Below are 25,833 nucleotides of genomic sequence, written 5' to 3'. Positions count from 1 at the left end.
TGATATAAGTGATTTACTCGAATTTCAATATTTGTAAAATAGGTTCCATGTTATTCTAATTTATGTAAATTTGTTCATTTTATTTTGTATTTTTTGCTATCAGTGAATTACGTTAAAATTAAATTTTGTGAAACAGACCTAGGTCTTCTTTTCAGAATATTTTTATCACAAAATATCACCAATTATAACTTGTATAAATTTGTATAAACACAATAAATTATTTATTCTAATTTTGGGATGTTTATTGGGCGTAGAACTCAAAAGATAACCTCCATTTCCAAACCAGATATCATATCAGAGGACATCAGCTCATAAGCGAAGAGCCTCTTCCCATGTTTTCTGACAATATCAGGGGCTTGGTTTCAGACTCAGTTCATTACCCCAATCGGTAAGTTCGTGTAAGTTTTAAGAGCAGACACACAAAGGCACTGGCCGTAAAATAACAAATTAGAAGTGTGATATACATAACTGTGGTCTGACAATATATTTTGGAAAGAGCTCTGCCCCTTAGTGTAAATGAATATACTATTTGCATTTGCTACAGACAACAGTTAATGAAAATTTCGATCAGAGACGCATTTTCTACTCTGTAGGTTCGTTTTTACCTTGGCTCTCTGCCGTAGAATTTATTGGAAATAGTCCTTGACTCTATGCATCTGTATTCGAGGTCCGAATTTGAATAAATTAGAAGTCTAAATGCAAAAGAAGAAGCAGAAACACACCGGCAATCTTCTGCCGAATTTTTATTTGGTTCTTAAGTTACCTCCCTTCGTAATTTTGTCGTACATGGTTTGTTTGTCCGTGCACTCCCGTTATATTTCTGATCAGGTTAGTATTCTAATACGGGCTTCGAAACTTAGCGGCTCTTCCCGACCTTTAGTTGCTTTATTTTAAAAGACTTCCGGGCCCGTATTCTAATTAGTCTGTTCACACTCGCTATAACTTTCTTTCAGCATATTACGAGCTCGAAATGCCTATTCAGGGAGCGGAATTGGACGAGAATGGGAAAAAAATTCGATATAAAGGTTTAGGATATTTTAGAAAAGACAAACAGACTTATTGTATTCAAGATGGTAAAATATTCCGATGTGTTCCCATTCCACCTAAAAATCAGGTCCGACATGAGTATATAGAGCTATATTCTGATGAAATTGAGGCTCTTAATCTAAATGGTATGTATTGAAAAATTGTTTAGAATGAATTAACAAGGATTGTAACTTCCTTTTCTCCTGAACGAGTGTACAATGAGGGAAATTGTGCATAACAATTGCATTAGCCTTCCATTTTCCCATTTCTAATTTGTCAAGGGATCTTTACTATACTATGTACAGCCTGTTGTATTTGCGGCTCCGGTTAATTGTCTCATCTGAACGACGAGACGATGCTCTTTCCAGTTCTCAGATCTTCATTGTATGGAGCAGATAGCTTTGTTGTATGCATCTGTCTTATATTTTCATTCTACAGGTACCAGGGCCAATCCAGAAGTCCTAGAAGAAGACTTAAAAATCCCAAATCAAAATAATGGGGATGCGAATACGCAGTTTAAAGTGAAAGCAAACACGGGGTTGTCACAAGCTCATCAAAACGGACACAGAAAACCTAAATCTTATGCCCAGGTCGTAGAAAGTCATCTTTATTCAAAAGATATTCAACAGAAATAACTATCTGAACGAATAACAACCATAGCTCAATAACTGAAAACAGTTTTAATATTTTTATATAGTTTAATGATAAACTGGTCAAGTCAAACCTTTGCTGAAATTTTAACAAACATGAACTGGTGCAAATGGTAGCTTTATCTGTCCTGATACCTAAAAACTTCGTCTTAATCCATTGAAAGTAACTGTTACCTATAAGACTGTGTAGGTTGTAACTATACAATTACTATATACATGTACCAGCAAGTAATTTATCAAAATGATTCTGATCGATTATGTGTCCAGTATATATCAGCTAGTTATATACATCAAAGTAACCATATACCAGCAAGTAATTTGGTAAAGTAATTTTTATCTTTAAAACTATGTAGCCTAGGTTGTAACTATACAATTATTATATACAAGTAATTTATCAAATTTATTGTTATCCATTTAGTTATATTCGGTTATTTATTATTTAAGTAATTGTTATCTATAAAATTGTGTCCAGATATTCACGATCCAATTACTATATACATGTACCAGCAAGTAATTTATCAAAATAATTCTTATCGTGAACTTAATAAAATAATTGTTCTATTTGAAACTATGTGATATATATCCATATACCCTTCATTGCGCTAAAACCCCAACTTCCAATTGGACCAAAATTTTGGACAATGAATACAAATATTACCCAATCGTGAGATTAAGCAAATATAGAACAAGTAGATACCAAGGTGCTCTTGTGTTTCTATAGTGAACAGAGACCGAGTACGATAACTGTTTTGCCTGGGGTATGTTATAGACTTCAACGTTTTCGCACACGATCCGTTGGCAAGCGTCAAAACAAACCGACACTTCCCCGACGTATCCCTTCTCCGACAGATTCCGTGTAACGTATTTACCTATTTTCAAATTTTCCTCTCTCAACAAACGACCTCCGCCAGTTATGGTATCAATTTGAAATTGTATTGATGCTCCCAATAAATTGTAACTCCATTTTGCATACCTGTACCCCTGTTGGATAAAACTCTCCAAAATATCTCTCACTTTCAAAGTCAATTCTGCAACAGTCGCTTCTGAGTTAGTCCCGTCGTCGTTCCCTGCTGTGACATTCCACCAGCCCATTTCGAGCGCATAACAGACTTTTCTGTTATTCACGGAGCAGATTCCGTCTACCATTAACAGAAAATCAAAGCACTCATTGACCGTACAGTTTAATGTGGATCGATTTGTGTAATCGCCCCGGCATTCAATCGTTTTCCAAGACAGTTTGTATATTTGGCTCAAAACCATACCCCCTTTCTCTCCATTTTCAAACGGTTCCCAGCTGAACAATGACACCTGCTCGGAGGGCAGTTCCAGTTCAAAATCATCATTTAAAGCACTGCGACATTGGGTTGCGTTATCTTGGTTACAAACCAAACAATATCGGTTACTATAAATAGTAGTACCGTCATCTGGTTCTAGTACCACATAGGATTTCGATACTTCGCATTTCTTCTTTAATTCTGGATCTGTACCGACCGGACAGGAGTGGACGATAGATGCCCTACACAACTTGGGCATCGGTGTTGGTGGAATCCAAGCATGGCTTCCTTCTAGAGATTTAAAATCATCTATAAACCTTGGTCCAGTCATCCATGTATATCTGTGCTTCGTTTGAAGAATAAACTGCAAGCTCCACTGTGTTACACCAGTTTCGTTAAATCCATTACAACGAAGACAGTTTATATTCTTAAAATGGAAATGCCCAATGGAAACAGGGTTTTCAGGCATGGTCTCTTCACAATCTTTTCGTACCTGGTCAGAAACGGGTAGGTTGGTACTGTCAGAACAGCTGGCTATAACTAGATGACCAACAGGACTCTGTTGGAGGCATTGAGTCTTCAGGTTCATCAGGTGCGGATACATCGTGTTGGATTCCCGCCATGTCTCGGGGCAGAAATGTTCGAAATCCTCACAACAAGTGTCATAGATCAAACAGTAGACGTCACAACTACACAGTAACTGGTTCCAACTCGCTTCCTTGGCCCCACATAGATTCGCACAAGATGATCTTTCAGGTTTACAAACCGATTCACCATCGACGTCCTCATCGTCTACATTCTTATTCTTGTGTTTCATTTCGGAAGTCTCATCAGGATACATGGGCGCGTCTACGTCTATTCCGAGAGTCTCATTAGAGTTTGTGATACTGTCTGCGACTCTTGGTTCCGTTTGAGTAGCCACGTTCAAAGACACGTCTAGATTAAAAGAATCCATTTCAAGAGTCTCGATGGGATATGTTGTGTTGTCCACGAATCTTCGTTCCTTTTGGGTAGCTATATGATTAGGGTGCATGGTGTCGTCCACGGCTTTTGGTTTCGTTTGGGTAGCCACTGGTTTTGTTGGGCCCTTTCCAAGGGTCTCACTTGGGTTCGTGCTGTTGATTGAATCACTGGCTGTCCAACTGAAAGATGGATCCAAATCAAACGCGGTATCATTCCACAGACTTGCCAAAGAGTGGTGCAGCCTCAAAATCAAAAGATGGGAAAGTATCCAGATAAATATCCCGTGTGGGTTCATGATGATCTTTGGTCCAACTGCCACCAAAGACTGAATTCTGCTCTCTAGTGTGGAACAGCAAACATTGATAAACAAATAGAATCTTTTTATCTACTTATAGTCGGTATTTAATCCATGGCTTAAAGGGACGCTGTCTTCTAGATAAATATAAGGAGGAAGAAACAACCATTGTTTTCAAGGATAAACTTACACCAGCTTCAGTGAGATCCTTTCTACCAGCTGGTCATTGACCAAACCGCTTGACATTAATCTTTCCGGAATTATCTGTACATATTTACAGCTGGGTAGAGTGGAAGAATGAGGAAAATGGCTTATTCAAGATCACAAGACTTTCACACGCCGACCAAGATTAGATTAGAACCCACGACCATGATGAATAAATCACGTGCTACAGCCCGTCCTTGTACGCCTTTTTATCGGGTGCTGTTTCAGGCCTATTCAGGCCTATTCAGTGTGAAGATTTGATGTCATATGAGTGTACACTGAAGGTTTGCAGGTCGATATCAACGATATTATGACGTCATTACACTCTTTTTGGAATTGTAGACGAACTATCGATATCAACGATATTATGACGTCATTACACTCTTTTTGGAATTGTAGACGAACTATCGATATCAACGATATTATGACGTCATTACACTATTTTTGGAATTGTAGACTAACTTTCGATATCAACGATATTATGACGTCATTACACTCTTTTTGGAACTGTAGATGAACTATCGATATCAACGATATTATGACGTCATTACACTATTTTTGGAATTGTAGACTAACTATCGATATCAACGATATTATGACGTCATTACACTCTTTTTGGAATTGTAGACGAACTATCGATATCAACGATATTATGACGCCATTGCACCCTTTAAGCAGTTGTAGACGAACCGGTCCCAGAATTTACAATCTGAAAGTGATTAAGGTTAACTGAAATGGTGATCTATGAGCTGCAATAAATTCGACGAATATATCCCTATAATGTAACAGTATATTTTATATAAATGGCTCCTGTATTTTATTTTATAAAAACTCTAAATTAATACCATTAATGATATTCTTGACAAAAACAAACATATCTTATTCGTTACGTGACCAATCACCGCGATGAAACCAAATTAAAAAAATACGAAATGCGGCTTTGTGCTTCTGATTTAACAACCGAAGCTGAGGGCAAGTTCTTTCAGAAGACAATACACCGGCAAACACTGGTCGATGTTTTGGCGGAACGTCGTAGGATTTTTGACGGCGTAAAATCATTGCAAATAAATGTATTTGTGTCTTTTGTGAGATTTAGTCAGACCAGTGATCTTATCTATAGAAGAATGGAATCCGATGCTTAGTATAATGCAGTAGCATCAAATATCGTAAAAGTCACCATAATAACATCTTTCTCTTTCAAAGTATCAGCGTCGAGAGAATTTGCAGTGGCATTTGATCAAGCTCCGGTTCTTAAGCCCTAAGGCGCGGATCCTCTTGGCGGGTTGTGGCAGGGAACAAGTAGGGCTTTAATGATGTTGGAAGTAAAAAATAACGATTTATCACTTAAATAGCATGTTACATCAGAAAATCTATTGTCCTAAATTGCTGAAAATAGCGTTTATGGGCTTTAATCCTCTCGGATCCAGAAAAAAACCTGAATAGCATTCTCTCATACAGAGTTGTCGTTCCTTGCAATCACATGGACTTACTCCACTAACTCATTTGCCATCTCTTCCCATTTTGAAACACAAAATTCAACCTTCTATAACTTTTTCCAGAAATCTCGTTGAAAGCTTTCCAACATGTCGAATGAAAGCCTGACCAATCCACAATGTCTCCTAAAAAATTCAATATATGATGACTATGAACATTTTGACTATTTTTAGAATTAGCCCTCTGCCTGTAAGTCTCTCATCATCTCACCAAATATTAAAGATAATGCAATTTCAGACATAAAATTCCAAATCTAGATCAAAATTACCCAAAATAGGCATGCAAAAACCCCAAAATAGAGAGAGAAAGAAGATTTCTAAAAATAGCCTGGACTACATAGAAGGGGACTGCAAGGAACGACAACTCTGTATAAACGATTGATTGAATAGAAAGGAAAACAGAGTTATTCCCCATTATCTGCTTTGTTGTACGTGGTTTTAATTTTCAGCAAACGTTTACCGCCTGATTTGTTGAAACAGGGCGCGTTATTGGAGCTTGGCCCTATATTAGGATGGAGCCGGAGTACAGTTATCGGCTGGTGAAACATTGGTGCAACAAGGGATACGAAGAGAAAGAGTTTACGTTGGGTCTAGTATAACCTTTATTCATTATTAATGGTGTATTGAGTAATATCGCATAGATAGATGAGATAAGGATAATTTATTAACAGTCCTAATTAAGATCATCCATTAACGATTTAATTATTGATGTCCAGTAAATCATCTATGACAACTTGTAATAAAAGAGAATGGGGTATTTACTGTTCATTTCGGCTGAATCCTTTTTCATTTTTGTTATTCATTCATTCATGCATCGTAGTGTTTTATTATGCCTAATTGAATGAATGAATTAATCAATTAATTAAAGATTTTTTTCCTTCCCGATATTCATTGTCTGCAGTTTTTCTACTTTATTTATTTATTCATCGTAGTGTATTATTATGGCTAGTTAAATACCTTGCCATTAGAATGGATAAGTGAATGAATGTATGAATGAATGAATATTTCCTCCACATTCCATCACCAATGTGTGGCTTTCTCCTGGCTTCATTCATTCTGCAATTCATCCATCCAGTCTTTAATGTTAGTCAATTAGCCGCGGTTAATAGATCAACGCCAAATGTAAAATCAATATCACCAGTGCAGATTCCAGATTCCAGTTGCTTCTCTTTTATATGTATTCTCATTGTTAGAATCAATCATATTGAACTGCAGCGCTCTCGATCGCAATAGGGGAACGCGCTGTCTGTTTGCACCTTCACAGTGCGTATTGCCTTTGGCTGCTCCCAACGGCACCGAATAAGATGGAAAACAATAGACGCGCCAATTTTTTTTTTCTGAAGCATCAAGCCATTTTGATTGTCAAGAATGCAGTTAAGTGTCTTGGTTGGGTTTCGGAGAAAGGATGGTCATATGTTGTTAAATGCTCGTTTTTCGTACCCTCACGGTGCTAATAGCCATGACCTTTTTGGAACCAAATTCAACATGTCAAAGCAGTTAGGTTAACGAGATAGTTACAAGTCTAAGTCCACAAACAGGAAAATCTGCAAGGTAGACATGACAGGCCAATCAATAAGAGAAACCAGGTATTTGCTTTTACTCACCGCTATGTACACGAAGTTCACAAAATCAGCGATTAACATGCAATGAGTTCAATAACCTTCTTGGATCAATCAGGATAGCTCTGAGCCTTTTTCTAGGATTGTTGATTGCGAGGGGAATAAAAAAACGACATTTCCTGGCATTATTAGACAATCGTCAACATTTTTGTACGTATAGGTCTGGCACCAAAGATATCAGACGAACTGGATTTGGATACCCATTTTGAAAATTGACCTATGTTGTCGAAATTGAGCTCTATCAGCTGGTATATTAAATATTTAGACGCATATACAAATAGCTGAAATTGAGCTATTTCAGCTCGTAAAGTAAAGATATAAACGACTATAAAGATAGCTAAAATTGACCTCTATCAGCTGGTAAAGTAAATATTTATACAACTTTACAGGTAGCTGAAATTGAGCTCTATCAGATGGTACAGTAAATATTTAGATGACTATACAGGTAGCTGAAATTGAGCTCTATCAGATGGTACAGTAAATATTTATACTACTATACAGGTAGCTGAAATTGAGCTCTATCAGCTGGTAAAGAAAATATTTATGCGACTATACAGATAGCTGAAATTGAGCTCTATCAGCTGGTAAAGTAAATATTAAGATGACTATACAGATAGCTGAAATTGAGCTCTATCAGCTAGTAAAGTAAATATTTAGATGACTATACAGATAGTTCAAATTGAGCTTTATCATCTGATAAAGTAAATATTTATACAACTACACAGATAGCTAAAAAATGAGCTCTATCAACTGGTAAAGTAAATATTTATACGACTATAGATCCTTAGCAGCCGACAAACGACAAACAGAGAGCTGAAATTGAGCTCTATCAGCTGGTAAAGTCAATATCTAGACAACTATTATAGATGGACATTTTTGATATGAGCTATTGAAATGGTGGACATGATTTCCGTGACAGGACAATCACCTTGCGATATCGGGGAAACCTAACACCTGTGTATATGATTAAACAATACAATACAATGGTACATCAATATGCACGTACTATACTAAGATAAACATTATTACCTGATAGAGTGAATTAATAATAAATATAAACTTGTTTAAAACCATTAATTCATATTTTAAATCAGCTGATAATGGGATATTGAAAAGAAGGGATTATGAAGAGATTGTCTCAATTTTTCTATTTGACGAAGCCATTAATGGATTTTTAGTTTGATGCCCTAGTTTTCTAACTCTATGGACTCTATGCAGTATGCAACGTGGGAAATTTGCTAATGACGCTGTGCAACAAGTTTTGATTTTTTTTTTTATCTTTTTTTTGTACATTAAAGCATGTAGTTCTTCGAAATTTTAATGAATTTAAAAATCACACGAAAACATATTAGTCCTAATATATTATGTGCTAAAACAATACACCAATTAAGTGTCGTCTGACACAACGAAGATGACAATGGAATCAGTCTAACGAAGATGCCAATGGAACAGTCTGCAATAAACTAGTTGAATACTACGCAGTTGAATCAGTCTTGTGTAGTTTTACTAACACGGTGCCAGCCTCTGGATTATTACCACGATATATAGTTCGATATAGCTCGTGGAGGTAGTTATTCCTACTCTAGCCACACGACGTTTGTTGGCTTCAGGATATTATCCCGATTCTTGTCGAGTTATTTTGGATTTATCGGTTGAAGGAAAAGATTGTATTTGCAATTTTCGGTAAGTTTGGTTTTTCTGTTTTCAAGTTTTGTATTTAGTAACAGATGCATGCGCTCATTTGAAATTTGTTTTAAAGTTTTTTGTACGTCGCTTTCATTGGCGCTTTTCAAAATTTCGTGGTCAACAATAGCGATTGAAAACTGGTAGAATTTCCCTTTTTGCACTCTGCATGGCGCTGACTGTCTTAATAAGCCCAGTCAGGTGCGGTTTTTAATATTGGATATTTTGGTGTTGTAATGAGATAGTACATGTCGTGTTGTAAAGGGTAAAGATGTACTAGCTGTCTAAAGACATGTCTGTTAATTGGGCGACAGTAGGATGATTTATGTACAATCATTAAGCCTTTTTAAAACATCAGAATAATGTTCTCAACTTTACACTTTCTCACTTTGGTCACCATTTGACCAGATTTAATTAGTAAAAATGTTACAATATGCTTTGAAAAGTTGCTTTATGGAACACCTCAGGCCCGTAGCCAGACTTGATTGTTTGGAGGGACAAGTAATATATGCGGAAATAGTGTACGGTGTTTAGTTGCAGTAATTTTTTGCCCCCCCCCCTCCCCTTTTTTAACACCGGGCTGCTAGTTTCCCTATTAGCTGACTTGCGTTTAATCATTTACTGTTATAAAACAGCACTGCGTTTGGTAACGTTTTGTTTTCTACTGAACGAGTTGCTTCATACCGATATGTAACTTAATGACAAACAAAACATTGTCTGAAAACAGTTTAAAACGAATAAGTGAACATAGTAAGTTTTCGAAAAAGTAATTGTCTATCATGCTATTATCACAGATCAATTTCAGTTCATCAGCCGGGCATTATAAGTGTATCTTTGAATGGAATCATAATTTATTCATAGGGCGGAAAACTTCATTTCATTTTAGATAACCAGATACGCATTAAACATGTTTCTTCGGCGGAAAACTCATTATACTCAGATAAACTTCATTTCAGATTATCATATTAAACATCAAAATAATGTATCTTTGGCGGGAACTATAATTTATTCATATGATGTAAAACTCCATTTCACTTCAGATCATCAGAAAGGCATTAAAAAGGTAGCTATCTTTGGCGGGAATCACAATTTATTCATCTACGTAGGCTTATATTTTCTATGAATAATTTGTATTTTTTATGATTATTGATCGGCGGGAAGAAAACTTTGTGTCAGACTAACACAATAAAATATGGAATGACACCTTGTTAACAATTATAGTAATCTGCAACCAATATTTTACTTGAAATAAAATCAATCATTATGTCTTTAATATCAAAGATTGCTATGAGACTTTTTTCAAGACGCCATGTTGTAAAGGGAGACAATTCCCTTCATGTACCTGGCTACTTTTTTTGTTTTATAGGTCTTTGTAATACGTCATACTTGGTTAAGTTAAATTTGGAAGGTGATTTCGAAGCCATTAAACAACCCTTATACCCTCCCTGAAAGTTGCTATGTGACGTTTCAGAAAAGACGCCATTTTGTGAGGGGAGACAATTCTCATCATTCGTCATGTTTACAATTTGTTTGTCGCGAATTGTCGTTGCTATAGCTGCATCCTATTCGGTTAATCGGAAATAGTGCAGATATCACCCAAACTGTAGTTATAGCAGTTATCATTCTACTTTCCAGCAAAAATTGGAAATGGGGTCGGGATTTGCGACAATCGAGTTGATCCCGGTTGTTTGTATAAAACAAAAACATGTCAACCAATTGACCGACATGTTTTCGTTCCATTTGACTGCGGTGTATTAGGAACAATAAAAGCTTCTATTTGGGCTTGTTAGATTTCCATTTGGATTTTAGTAATGCAATAGTAATGTCATTAGTTGGTAATCTCGACTCGATCTGCTTTGAACATGGAATTTGGAATTCCTGACAGTATTCCAAATCGATGCTGTAATTAACCCAGAGGTCTGGAACCAAGGAGGTCAGAACTGGGAGAATTTATGAGATTGATTCCTGTCATTTCGAGTCATTTCTATGCTAATTTGACGGTCCACTAATTCAACACTGACAGAGCGGAAATAATGACTGTGCTGTTGAAGGAGATGGGGTGGGGACGGTTTTGAGGGAGAACGAGATTTTTATAGAAGGGGAGGGGGTTAAAGGAGATAACATACTCTGAAGAGGGGATTGGGATTGGGGTTAAGGGAAAAGGAAATTTTGTGAGTGGTAAAAAGGGGATTTGATACTGAGTAGAGAATGGGAGGGGTATAGCATTGTTTGGAGATGTAATACTGAGAGAAGATGGAGGGGGAAGGGGGTCGGAGTCTGTTAACAGAAAGACGTCGTATATGAGATCGTTACCGGATAGTACTTTCATAATCTGATGTGACTCAATATCCTCTTGTAACCGTTTCCTTGTATTGTATAGACATGGACCATGAGGCATTATGAAACCAAGAAATGAAGTCGACTGGTGCTGTGCAGACTTCCAGTTGACCTCCTCTTGACTTTGTTTGAACCTCATTATTTCAAATTTTCTTCAAATACCAGAGATTTGATTAATGAATAGGTTAAATTTGTTTGCACTGGAATATTGCTTTTATATATTGCGATATGTACATGCATGCCTCAATATATTAATGGCTTTCCATTAATGAGTTTCCATTCCTTGACCTTACGTGACCTCAGTTTTTCAAGTAGCTCCTCCTTCCTCCAACGAACAATCATATTTTGTGTAGATAACAACTTAAGTTCACAAGAATCCTTTCTACTAGCTGATCTTTGGCCGAATTTCTTAGCATTGATTTGTCAAGGAATAACCGTCATTTACAGCTAGGTCGAGTCTGGTCGCCATAATTGATTTAAAGAAACCAAGCATGTTTCAAAATTACTTAGTTTAATGAATTATTACTTAGTTAATTGAATTATAACTTTGTTAATGAATTATTACTTAGTTTAATGAATTATTACTTTGTTAAATGAATTATAACTTAGTTTAATGAATTATAACTTTGTTAAATGAATTATAACTTAGTTTAATGAATTATAACTTTGTTAAATGAATTATTACTTAGTTTAATGAATTATAACTTTTTGTTAAATGAATTATTACTTAGTTAAATGAATTATAACTTAGTTTAATGAATTATAACTTTGTTAAATGAATTATTACTTAGTTTAATGAATTATAACTTTTTGTTAAATGAATTATAACTTAGTTTAATGAATTATTACTTAGTAAAATGAATTATTACTTAGTTTAATGAATTATAACTTTTTGTTAAATGAATTATTACTTAGTTTAATGAATTATTACTTAGTTTAATGAATTATAACTTAGTTAAATGAATTATAACTTAGTTTAATGAATTATAACTTTGTTAAATGAATTATTACTTAGTTTAATGAATTATTACTTAGTAAAATGAATTATAACTTTGTTAAATGAATTATTACTTGGTTTAATGAATTATTACTTAGTTTAATGAATTATTACTATTTTTATGAATTGAATTGGATTTTAAAGGGATTCTGTTGTATAATTATGATACCGGGTTAGTCATTTTGGCCAAGTTTACCATTTCAATTTTTTTTGTCATCCTAAGAGGTAGTATACCTTTAAATAATAATTGATCGTTATGTTTGTTAATAGATTTTACAGACTGTTTTACGCACTGTTTAAAATAAAAGGTAAAATTGGAGTCGTATTATTTTTTACCAACTGGTATTGAATTTCGTCAGTTATTTCAAAACAAATTTCGATATCATGTTCCTTAATTATTTCTTCATCTTCGTCTAATATCTTGACCGCAATAGCACTTTTCGGGTATCACAGAAGTTTGTAAATACAGCGATTTGATTAAGCTAGAGAATACAGAGAGCCAGGGTACTGTAAACGTTTGTGAATAATAAACCAAAATGTCTTTCTGTCTAAGGCTTTAATTAGCTGTATTTGCTGGCGAACAACCCAATCAAATCGCTACCCTCCTTGATACAAGGAAGTTGGATTATCTCAAGAAGAAGTTGGTAAAAAAATTTATGGGGTTATGTTCTATTGAAATTACCCAAGTAAGACGTAAAACTCCATTTATTTCATTTCATTGAATAATTTTCTATGATTTTAGATAAGCTAAGAGTTAAGAAGAGTAATAATGATAAAAACTTAATGTATAATGTTAATAGAAGTTAGATAAGCTAGGTTATAATAATCATAAAAACGTGTGTATTTTTAGTTAATAGTGTATGTTTATCTCATTTTAATTAGAGTCACATTCTTCACTTCATGATATAAGGCATCTTCACATTGTCAAGCTTTACGACCTTCGTCTTAAACCTTGACTGTAATAGCCACTTTTCTCGTATCAAGGAAGTTTCTAAATGCAGTGAATTGATTGGATTGTACTGGATGACTGGATTGAATTGATTGGATTGCAAACACAGCCAACCAGTCGTCTCGACACTAAGCCATACTGTTTACATACTTTCTGTCGAGGGAGAGACACTGGATTAAAAACGTTTCGAAGCTATCTTCCCTACCAACTGCAGACCCGATGAAATCGACTGAACGTTACTCGACGAATGCAGAATCTTTACTAAGTATTGTATACCATGCGTATTTCACATTTTCATAAAAAATAGTTAATAAGAAATAGTAATGATTTAGCAATAATGTAATTAAGTCGTGTTTTTATTTCATTACCGTTATATATTATAACGTTATATTATAACACTGTCTGTTTTAGCTTTTAAAGGGATTCTAAAGAGATTTTCTAAACTTTGTATGTGTATCAGGAACACTGATAGCATCAATTTGCAACATTCCAATTTCCAATCAGACGTCTGTGGTTCCTGCTATTCCACTAAAACTAAGTGTTTTATGACGTCACCCCGCAAAATTTGCTTGTATCACATATGAAATAAAAAGAGAAAACAGTTTGGTCTACTTTTAATTAGACTGTAGCTCTTCAAAGTAAAATCCACTTTGAGAATTATCTTCAAAAGCATGATAATAATGAAACTTATTAAACATATAACAGGAAAATAAATGAGAAACGTAAGAAATAAAACAGCCACCCTGGAACCAATTAGGCAGTGTTCAATCAGCCGAGAAATGTCGATGAATAATGAAACGTAAAATTATATAGTTTCTAATTTCAACTTTGTCATCGTCTCATTTGTCATGGTCATTATTATCGCCATCATCGTCATTATCGTCGTTCATCTATCCATCCTACCCTTAAAATAACGTCGTCGACATCATCATTTTTGTCGAAATCATCACCAATCGTCATAAGAATCCAGCAATTATCATCATCATCATCATTCATCATCATCGTCATCATCTTCATCATAATTCATCTTCATCACCCTTCATCATCTGTCATTCATCATTCATCATTCATCGTCAACGTCTTCATCACCATTCTTCTTCATCATCCATCACCATCTGTTATCATCATTTATTATTCATCGTCATCAGCATCCGTCATCATCATTCATCATTCATGTTCATCACCATTCTTCTTCATTATCCATCACCATCGGTCATCATCATTCACCGTCATCATCAGAGAACTAAAGATCTGTATTGGTTTACTCTACAATTGAAACTAAATAAGGACATAATCCGTTTTAAACAGAATTGTTTAGTTTGTAAGGATTTGTCTTCCAGTAAGAAAGTAAATAGATCGTGTAATTAAATGAAGTCTTGAAGTAATAGAATGTATTATGTATATGTTTCTTCAGATGAAAAGAAATATAATAAAGGTCTACCAGTTTGTGATCTAACAACACAGTTCTAGATAACTGACTTATTTATGAGTTTTTAGTCCAATAATTTCCGTCTTTGTTATGTAGAATAATAAACTTGTCGTCAAGAGAGAACTGTTCTGTAATTCTCTGTTCCGTTCGAGATGATAACAAGGGTTTAGACTTCCATTGGGCTCATATTCTCATTGATCCCGTTTTGTGGCTGACAATGGGAGAGAAGAAAAAGACAAGGTAAAGTAGATAGCAAGACGAAATAGAGGTACTGACGGTTACAAGATTCTAACCCCTGGAAGTTGAGTGGGAGAACATCACCCAGATGAATAGGTAGGACGTGTGAGACGGTATGAAAGGACAGTAATCGTAAGCAGGAGGCATTAACAGTGGGTATAGGTACGGAAGCATTGGGGGAGTAAGGAAGACGTAAGAGATTGAGTAGATTCTGGTTAAAGTAGGGCGGAGGGTTTAGGCTAGATAGAGATAGGCCACAGGTAGCAGATGGAGAGATTAGCCTAAGGGTCAGTAGATTATATTGGGCTATAAGGGTATTCTCTTATATTGAGAGGTACGTATTGTACCTCCGTGCAATGCTTCGAATTACAGTACTCCGAAGACTTATAATAGGTTACAGTATTCCATCTCTCTAACTTATTTGATACAACCTTGTTGTAGTGACTAAGAGTGGACTTTAAATAATTAATAATAATTTAATAATAATTTTAATAAGTAGTTTCATTGGTCAATTGAAATTCAATTAAAAAACAGTAAAGAATTACTCCCCTTGAATAAAACGTATATAAAACGTCATGACCAATTCAAGATTACCAGACTTTCGTACGCCGATCGGGATAAGAACAAACGAACACCAAATGTTCGACGAAGCCAAGTAAATGAAGGGATTTGATTGGATTGTAGAGCCAATCATCGTTCGTAACCAGCAGTACGTAATATCTTGACACTGTGAAGATGCTTTCATAAAAAAAAATTAAGAACACCATTGAAGTGAACTGAATGATAAGGCGAAGTGGTTTGTTTATAAAACTGCCGTCTTCCTTTTCCAATGATAAACACTTCATTCATTATAGGATGCATGGAGCAGAAGAGGGCGTCTTGGAAGTATTATTCCAGACTACTAAAGTGAGGACACCAAAGAACCCACAATACTAGAATTATATCTGAAGTGAACCATCTTAAAGAGATGCAGTCGTCTAAATATTTGTTTTATCAGCTGAAAGAGCTCAATTTCAGTTATCTGTATAGTTGTCTAAATATTTACTTTACCAGCTGATAGAGCTAAATTTCAGTTATCTGTATAGTCATCTAAATATTTACTTTACTAGCTGATAGAGCTAAATTTCAGCTATCTGTATAGTCATCTAAATATTTACTTTACTAGCTGATAGAGCTAAATTTCAGCTATCTGTATAGTCATCTAAATATTTACTTCACCAGCTGATAGAGCTCAATTTCAGCAATCTGTATAGTCATTTAAATATTTACTTTACCAGCTGATAGAGCTCAATTTCAGCTACCTGTATAGTCTTCTAAATATTTGTTTTATCAGCTGATATTTCAACTATCTAAATCACCTTTCAAAGTTATAATCCGACGGTTGGTTATCCTTCATTTCAATATAAAATAAGATAGGTACCGCTTTAGGCTTGCCGTTATTACAAATACCACAACGTGATAGGTAACAAACTGCGCACGAAAATGCCATTAGCGCTTTAGAAGAGACGATAGTCTTATTGTAATTGACATGGAGTATTTCTTTTGAATTTCATTCTAAATGTTAAGGCGACCATATGTCTTTAAGGGATTGTAAAGAGGCTTTCTAACTTTGTATGTGTATTGCAGGAACCATAGACGCCTGACTGAAAATTGGAATTGTTACAATTGATGCTTTCTTTGTTCCCGATACACATTAAAAAATAAAAAAAACATCTTTACAATCCCTTTAATCTGATCTAACGACAAGACTTAGTCCGTAATTAACTTTTATCTTGGTAAGAAATCGAGTTGTTCCGAAAGAGACTGCAAAATAATAAGGTTAACCTTGGTTAACTGTAAACATACTGGTAATTAACCGTGTTATTATGTATTAACAGCGTTTCGGATTTCAGACCCTCGTCAGCCAGTCTGCTGACAGAAGCTTCTTTTCTCAGACTGACGCCACAGATTTCATTGTTTTTTGTTGTCTTTTCCAATCTTTTTGTCATTTCTGAGGTACAAAAAAATGATATCATCCGCAACGACCTGACAGACTCTCGTTGTCAGTCAATCTGTTGGCAGAAGTCTATTTTTTCATGTCGACGCCATTTTGAATTCCTCTAATTTACTTTTTCCAATAATTTTGTCATTTCGACAGAAGAAAGGAATACTAGCTTTAGTAGCGTATTGATGACAGAGCCTCGACAATCTCTCTATAATTTCTTTAAGTTCTGACTTTGAAGTTTTCTTTCTCCTTGGAATTTAAATTGACAGCTATAAGTGTTAGAACATCGTCACAATGTCATGCTATTCTAAACATCGTCTTATACCTTGACTGCAATTGCCACCTTCTTGCATCATGGAACTTTGTAAATGCAGTGTTGTGGTTGGCTTTTACGGTAGGGAAAACAACCAATCAGAAAGTCTATGAACAATGAGCCTTGATGTTTACAGTTTATTTGTCAATGGCTTTGATTGGTTGTAATGATGGCATACAATCCAATCAACTCTCGTCATACCATGATACAAGAAAGCATCAGAAAGCTGTTGCAGTTAAGGTATAAGATGAAATTTTAATAGCTTGAAATTGTGTAGATACAGTCTCTCTAGAATTTCTGACTCTAACGATTTCATTGGAATTTAAATTGATTTCTTCAAATGTTAGAAATGAACGCCCGTTGTCATTATAAGATTAATAAAAAATTTAAACGAAATTTGCACATCTGAGAATCGAATGAGATCTTTAGTCACGAACGATCATACAAATTTACAACAGCAATAAATACCAAACGTTTTTGTCCAATTACGACATCTAACCAACGTTCCACGATTTACCAAATTCCAATTTCCGGTTAAACATGAACACTTCGATTGTTTGAAATTTAAGAAAGAAATTCGATTAAATTGTGTTTAAAATACGATTCTTTAGTCATTTTAGCTTAAAGGGATTGTAAATTGGTGCAAATTGATCGGTGACCTCGAAACACATAAAAAAATTTAGAAAACATCTTTACATTCCCTTTAATGATAGCCGTTAAATAGCTTTTCTGGTATTTTATGTGTATCGGGAACACTGATATCATCAATTTGCATCATTCCAATTTTCAATCAGACGTCAGCAGTTCCTGCAATTCCACTAAAACTAAGTCTTTGATGACTTCACTAATGACATACTGAATGTATCACATAAAACACTTATTTTTAAGAGCCACAAACGTCTGATTAAAAATTGTGCAAATTGGTGCTATCAGTGTCCTCGAAACACACGAAAAAAAATCATCTTTACAATCCCTTTTATGATAGACGTTTTGAATTGTCGGATATTTGCAAGGCTTGGGTCTCTCACGTTTACAATGACGAACTTTTCAATGTGCCATTTAATCAAATCGGAAATTGGTAGCATGTCACAAAATGAAACATGATAGGAAAAGGTTGAAAATCGTTAAGAAAGCCTCGTCTCCATTGAAAGCAATTTTGGTTTTACCTACTGCTGTTATCTTTTTCATTAGACTAATAAAATGAAATGTGGTTTTACATCATGCTATTTTGTATCTTATTAAACCAGTGAAATGAAATGTAGTTTTATATCCTACTGGACTTTTCTATATCTTATTGGACTAATGAAATGAAATAGAGTTTTATATCCTACTGTTCTGGTCTTATTGGACTAATGAAATGAAATAGAGTTTTATATCCTACTGTTCTGTATCTTATTGGACTAATGAAATAAAATAGAGTTTTATATCCTACTGTTCTATATCTTATTGGACTAATGAAATGAAATAGAGTTTTATATCCCACTGTTCTGTATCTTATTGGACTAATGAAATGAAATAGAGTTTTATATCCTACTGTTCTGTATCTTATTGGACTAATGAAATGAAATAGAGTTTTATATCCTACTGTTCTGTATCTTATTGAGCTTATGAAATGAAATGTAGTTTTATATCCTACTGTTCTGTATCTTATGGATCTAATGAAATGAAATGTAGTTTTATATCCTACTGTTCTAAACTGAAACGTCCACAGTCAATAATATCTGTCGCTAAAAGCTTAATATCGAAAAAAACTGTAACGCTTTTGCATTAGCGACGTTTTTGGAATTGCAAGACCCAAAGGATGTTTGAATGAAAATTTTAGTGGTACAAATTTATGCTTTCGGTGTCCCCAATACACCTAAATCGTTGAAACAACTTGTGTACAATCTCTTTTAGAGGTCAGGTTCGACACCCGTGTGACCAATCGTACCATAGTCTCAGAAACTAGAATTTATTAGGTAAGCTTATCAGTAATAGTGTTCACAGAGCACCGTCGAAGTTTGAGCCTTTAAATTCACGTCTTTTAGCAAGACTCCACCATTATAAAGAAAAAGGAAGGAATTTCTATACAGTTCTAGTACTTTTGAGGACAATTTACATGTATTCAAGACCCAAATCAGCACACGAAAATGGCGAATAATGGCCGTTAAGACAAACAGTGAGTGAATGAGTGACAAGACGAACAAATGAAGAGCTATTTAGAGATTGGAATTACTATCTTGTCAACCTGTCAGCCTGAAACAACCAGACAACCGACTGGATTCCTCTTTCTTCATTCCATTTTCTATTGTTAGCTCGTTCATTTCATTAACAAAATATCATCAATGTTCCGGACTGAGCAAATTAAAGATCAATCCAGACTGACCATTGTTAGATGTACACGATATGCCTCTATTTCAAGCTCAGATAGCTATTTTGAAAGTGGTAAAAATCCCCATTACACAAGGCCTACTTTTTTCTGACTCTACTGCAGCCGACAACTGTCATAATAGCTATCAGAGGCTATAATTTGTCCCTCACTGCACACTAAATGGCGTTCATTATCTTAATTCATTCAGAAGGTTGTTAAAATTCGATACCAGTAGTTTAATAGCGGGTTGTATTGTCGTGATAAGGTGCCTAGGGTTAGTATCCTCAAACAAATCGTTTGATGCCAAGGCAAATGCTCCTGGAAGTCGGCCTGGTGTCGGCTTTCAAAGACTATTAGTAACCCCCCCCCCCCCCCTTCGTTTTCTCAAAGGATTTTCTAATTGTGTTTAATCCCAATGGTAAATGCTTAGAACAGTTAATCTATATCATTCCATAATAAAAACTCAATGATGTATCGATAAGAACGAAGTTATTCCGAATGAAAACCACACGGGACCTGGAGTATATTTTAAACAAAGGAACATGATAAATATTGGCTCAGTACGAAGCAACTATTGTATTCTCGTTTTGACAATAGACTTATCATTACTTCATTTAATCAAATTTCACTCGGTTTCATATTCTCTCGATATGTCACGTGACTTGATACTTATACCAAATATGGTAATTTCAGACCAAACGTCAATTTGACGTCATCCCTGATATTTGATGCAGAAGTCATTTTACATGTAATTAAAAAAACAAAAATGGATTTATTCACTGTTATAAAATGAAACGGAGCTTTCTGTCCCCGATTGAATGAAAGAAGACGACCAACGCCGCGTAGTGTGGGTTGCGAGGAGATCGACATGTGCCTTCTTATTCGTTTTCCAACTGTTGTAGAATCTTTAACTGGTAAAGCCAGTAGCAGTCACTTGTACCCATTCAGCCTATACCCATGAACTTGCCACCTGCACAAAAATTGAGGCCCTTAGATAGACGCCAGCCCCCCCTTCCTACCTACCTAATGATTCTTAGAAACGCCACTGACTTGCAACTCGTATCATCTGAAACCTCTCAAGTATTTACAAGTATATTTTCACAGAAGGAAGCTAACGACTATAACATATTGCAGTTATCGATTGTACTTAAGTTGTATTATTACTTTCCTAACCTGAAGTACATACGGCACATAAAATTTCTATAAAGACTAGGAAAATCGGTAAAATAAATGCTCTTATCATCCTCACAATGTCAAGATATTACAATGTCTGTCTAATACCTTGACATCATTAGGCACTTTTCTTGTTTCATTTTCTATTTCCAACTGTTTTAGAATTTTTATCAAGTATCAATCCAATGGAAGGCATTTAACAATAAAACCTCTTACTTTTCTCCATCGGATTGGGCTCATGATGACGGACAACGCCATGCAGTGTGCAACGAGGGAAATTTAGCGTCAGATCCTATATCTCGTTAGCTTGACATTTCAATGTATAACATTAGAATACATGTTTATTTCTACTGAGACACCGGGGAAATCATGTAGAAATGATCAGATTGCCTGTGTCATGGTCTGCCATGTACCGGTTTGCTTGCTTGACATATTTTGATCATTTCTTAGCAGTTATAATTTGAGATATTCCAATTTCCAATTTTCAGATAGAAGTCTGTGGTTCATGCAATTCAACTAAAACTAATCGTTTTATAACGTCACTATCGCAAAAGCACATACTGAAGATATAATTAGCAGCGATAGCGATAGAATGATTCAGCATTTCTTGAACAGCAACCACAGACATGTGACTGAAAATTGAAATGATGCAAATAGAAGCACAGATACTCAAAAACACAGGAAAACCTCTTTACAATCCCTTTCGAAATTTCGTTTGTAGTTTTAACACACAGAGAATAGGTACTTAGGACTCTCAAACGCCGAAGAGGAGAAAGAAGTTGTTGAACGAACAAAATCATAGCCTGCCCTGACGACCAAGCGATAGCCACAGCTGTTAAGGTTCCGCTTATTACAGAAACTCATTAAAAGTGAAACTTGACAAAATAAAAAGATTTAGGTAATAATTGGCATTTCTCTCAAGGACAGAAAAATTCACGTTGGCACGGAAACTGAATGACAGTAATATGATTAGCCGTTTACATTTTTCTTTTTATTAAAATCGGTTTAAAACGTTTGACCCAATAGATAAATCTGTGTTACATAGCAAGCTTGATCGATTGAGGAACTTGAATAACGGAAGCCATATACACAATATCAAACCATTGCGAATTTCGTCTTACATCTACAATAACCACCTTTCTTGTATCATGGAGGTTTGTAAATGCAGCGATTTGATTGAATTGTATGTTAGTTAATACAGCCAATCAGTCCTTGACATGATGTGATGATGTTTACAGTCTGTCTGTCGGGGGCTATGATTGGTTGTATTCGCTGTTGTACAATCCATTCAAATCACTGCATTCCGTGATACAAGAAAAGTTGCTATTGCAGTCAAGGTATAAGATGAAGTTCGTAATAGCTTAACATGGTAGAGATGAAGGGAACCAAAACATTTACTATAGCTTCATCAAGAAACCGGTGAAGTGTTTATGAACAGTCTGTAAAAATATAATTTCATATACTTAGAACAATTTTATTCTGCTGTTTTTATGGAAAGGTTCCTACTCTATGTTTTGTCATAAAACATGTTGGAATTTTTAAAGCTCCTTAACGCCATAAACTTCAAATCGTTTGCGTAGGTTGAAATCGATTTCAAAACCGATCAAGTTTGACATTTTCAGAAGCATTCTTCGTCATGGTTCTACAAAGTGTTGAACAGAACCACCCTTAGTCTATAACCTCGGTTCCTAACCTGGAGTGTTTTCACCCCCTGGGGTGTGGGACTAGGGTGTCAGGGGTGTGGTCAACTGGTGTAGGAGAAGAATTTATTTTGAATTGAGAGAGCACCTCACATGCTAGGAATGTGGATAAAACATTTTTTGGGGAGTGGGTTCAAGGGTTGTGAAGGCTGAAAACAGATTGGGAACCACTGGTCTATAACGAGCGCATCTGTTCTTTGGATATGGAGCTTTATGTCGTATATGCCTGGTCCTAACTGACTTAACGTTGACGAGTCCTACAGAGTGTAATAAGTATATTTTGCCAGTCGCACCACCTTCCGTCTTTTCGAATTCCCATTGTCGAGGGACAAGCATTTAGTACACGGCGTCTCAGTTTGTCATCAAATCCGAACTATTTGACATTTTGGCTGTCCCTCCGAGCTGCATCAAAGACACTCGAATTTTGTGTTGAGCTCCTCCAGGCTCTGCCAACAAAAAGTCACGACGTTGCCTGTTGGCAATACCAAAAATAACTGCGACTTGTTTGCTTTGAATGTCATAAATACTTCATATTCCACAGGGCAAACAACATCATAAAAAACATGTAACATTATTGCCTTTTACAGACTGTTATACTAGCGAGTAATCGATCGTCATTCCTAGCTCTTGAGCACATCAAATAAAACATAAATATTATTTTCATAAACATAATATAGAACTATTATGCTAAGTCATGTCTAGAGACTTGCTGTAAAAGAAATAAAATCTTGTTGATAATAATGACTCCGATTAAAAAAAATTTATATCCTTGTTATAAAGTTGTTATCATTCTTTTTGACTTTGTTTGAAAGTGTTGCTGAGTGTTTTCAAAATAAACTCCATTGTATTTTCAAAGGGTGGTACTTTATTCGTAGACACTCATATTTTGATCCACCCCCCACCCCAACTTATCTACGAATAGATGGGACTGTGGTTCATTTTATCTTTATGACTTTGAATGAGGCGGAGAGGCGTACCATAACCCTTACCCATATATTATTCACGTATTTTGTGCGTGTTAATATTTTTAAAATATACATAAAAACGACCTTGTGCAAGTGTGTTGATTGGTCGGCATCAGAATCACGTGACATCATGAAAGAATATTTATCACCCAAGTCTGTAATACGAAGTTTACCTCCTAAAGTTTAACGCGGTAGAAATATCTATAGTAATATGTAATAGTTTCAAACATATTGAAGAGCCAGTGTCTTGATCTAGCTAGCCGATGATTCTTCACTAGTGTCTTTTTCTATAAGATGTAGGATATCTAATGAATCAAAGACCTCAAGCAAATCTTTTAATGTCAACTCATGTCAGAAAGAATTGTCTTGGTTAGGATTGTATGTCCGAAACACGTCTCCTTTGTAAGAGATGATCAATTGGCAACTGCACTAAAAAGAAAAATCGACGGCCTGTTAATCATACGCCTGTCATTCTAGAGTCTTTTCGCCCTGCTTCCAACTCTCAAGGGGGAAACGTCAAAACTCGGCATCAATACATCATTTATGATAGATGATAACTTGCTATCTTTTCATTTTCCATCTCGTTGTTTTTGATTGATAGACAATCATTCGGGATTTACCGATCAAATTGAGTTTTGATTGAGTTTCTTAACTCGTTTTGAGTACGAGAACGAAATGGTAGCCCATGCCACAGAGCCACGCCAAGTCATTCTGATATTCTAGAAGAAGTCAGTCTAGATTGACCAATATGAAAATGATATTTCATCTGCTTGTAGCACTTTCTTTGCCTCATATCTACCATCGTATCCCGAATACGGGTTTTTCAGTATGACGAATGGAGGAGACATGTTGAACATCTACTTGCTCACTATTACGTGTGCTGTGGTAAATAGCCTCAGCCTTACCAATGCGTCCGAAGCGGCATAGGTCGAGTTGATAGGTGATATTTTTCAGCTGTGAAGAACTTTTTGTACAGAGAAACGTCTTGCCGTTCGAAATGGACAATAAACCGAGACCCCGTATGATATAAGCTGTGCAAGTTAATTATCCCTCTCGGACAGAATAGCGATACGCCAGTTGAGTAATGCAGCTGACTGAGTGGCGTCGAGGCTATTCCTGGTTCTCAATCACACGGGACTTCCCAAGGGGAGATAACAATAATCAAATTGTGCAATACACCGCTCTATATTAGACGATTTCAACTTGCCTGGCAAGCGCTCTGTATTTATTGCAGTCGATAAGTCGAATCAGCTGTTTATGACATTACTCCGGTGAATATCGAGGTTTTATCATCAATTAAATAGAGTTTACTGACATCTGTCTTGTGGATGATAAAACATGCACCATAATAATATCATGATATTAAATTAGTTTCCTTTTCACATCAATAACTGTGAAGTTACTGTGGTTGCTTTCTCTTCGGGTCAGGGGCAATAACTCCACTCGTTGATACTGAAAAAATCATAATAATATAATACCATTACATTATTTTTTCATTCATCGTATCTTACTGTGGTTGTCTTCTCTTCGGGTCAAGGGCAATAACTCCACTCGTTGATACTGAAAAAATCATAATAATATAATGCCATTACACTATTTTTCCATTCATCGTATCACACTATGGTTGCTTTCTCTTCGGGTCAAGGGCAATAACTCCGCTCATTGAAACTGAATAGACCCATAAAACAATAATATCAGAAGGGAACCTACATTCAAATCAACTGTGAAATTACTCTGGTTGCTTTCTTTTCGGGTCAAGGGCAATAACTCTTCAATGGCATTCCATTCATATCAATAACTGTAAGATTACTTTGGTTGTTTTATATTCGAGTCAAGGGCAATGATTCTGTTCGTTCAAACTGAACAAACCCATAAAGTATATTCTCATTGCATTAGTTTCCCATTCACATCAATAACTGTGAAATTACTGTGATTGCTTTCTCTTCGAGGGCAATAACTCAACTCGTTGAAACAGAACAGACCCATTAAAATATCTTGACTCGTTGAGCTGGAGACCATTGAGTCGAGGGGTCTGGGTGTTGCCAAAGGGCCCGGTAAGCCAACAGTTTTCAGATGGCCTGAAATGAGTTTGAAAGCATTTAAAAATGGGGGCAGAGGCAAAATGGCCCACCTCTTAGTACACCACTGAAAGTATACCTGATATACTTTCAAGGACTAAATATTCAGGATAG

The 25,833-nt window shown here is 35.6% G+C and overlaps 2 protein-coding genes across 2 annotated transcripts; one reads left to right on the top strand and one right to left on the bottom strand.

Annotated features, from left to right (window-relative positions):
- The first annotated feature begins 932 nt into the window (after nucleotides 1-932).
- On the top strand, nucleotides 933-1,909 carry LOTGIDRAFT_234311 (hypothetical protein). Its single transcript, XM_009061590.1, has 2 exons — nucleotides 933-1,172; nucleotides 1,465-1,909. The coding sequence occupies exons 1-2, from the start codon at nucleotides 971-973 to the stop codon at nucleotides 1,659-1,661; spliced, it is 399 nt and encodes a 132-aa protein (XP_009059838.1). The 5' UTR covers nucleotides 933-970; the 3' UTR covers nucleotides 1,662-1,909.
- Nucleotides 1,910-2,330: 421 nt separating this feature from the next.
- On the bottom strand, nucleotides 2,331-5,922 carry LOTGIDRAFT_165070 (hypothetical protein; the record flags this gene model as incomplete). The annotated part of the gene is made up of 2 exons (XM_009061589.1): nucleotides 2,331-4,092; nucleotides 5,903-5,922. The coding sequence occupies 2 exons, from the start codon at nucleotides 5,920-5,922 to the stop codon at nucleotides 2,331-2,333; spliced, it is 1,782 nt and encodes a 593-aa protein (XP_009059837.1).
- Between the last annotated feature and the right edge of the window lie 19,911 nt (nucleotides 5,923-25,833).

Source organism: Lottia gigantea (assembly GCF_000327385.1).
Source record: "Lottia gigantea unplaced genomic scaffold LOTGIsca_49, whole genome shotgun sequence".
In the NCBI taxonomy this organism is placed as follows: domain Eukaryota; kingdom Metazoa; phylum Mollusca; class Gastropoda; family Lottiidae; genus Lottia; species Lottia gigantea.
This window is presented reverse-complemented; position numbering and strand designations above follow the sequence as displayed.

Bases quoted from the DNA above. Each gene is read 5' to 3' on its own strand.
- LOTGIDRAFT_234311 (XM_009061590.1), top strand. From the start codon at position 971: ATGCCTATTCAGGGAGCGGAATTGGACGAGAATGGGAAAAAAATTCGA. The intron at 1,173-1,464 runs GTATGTATTGAA...TTCATTCTACAG, and splicing joins TGAGGCTCTTAATCTAAATG to GTACCAGGGCCAATCCAGAA.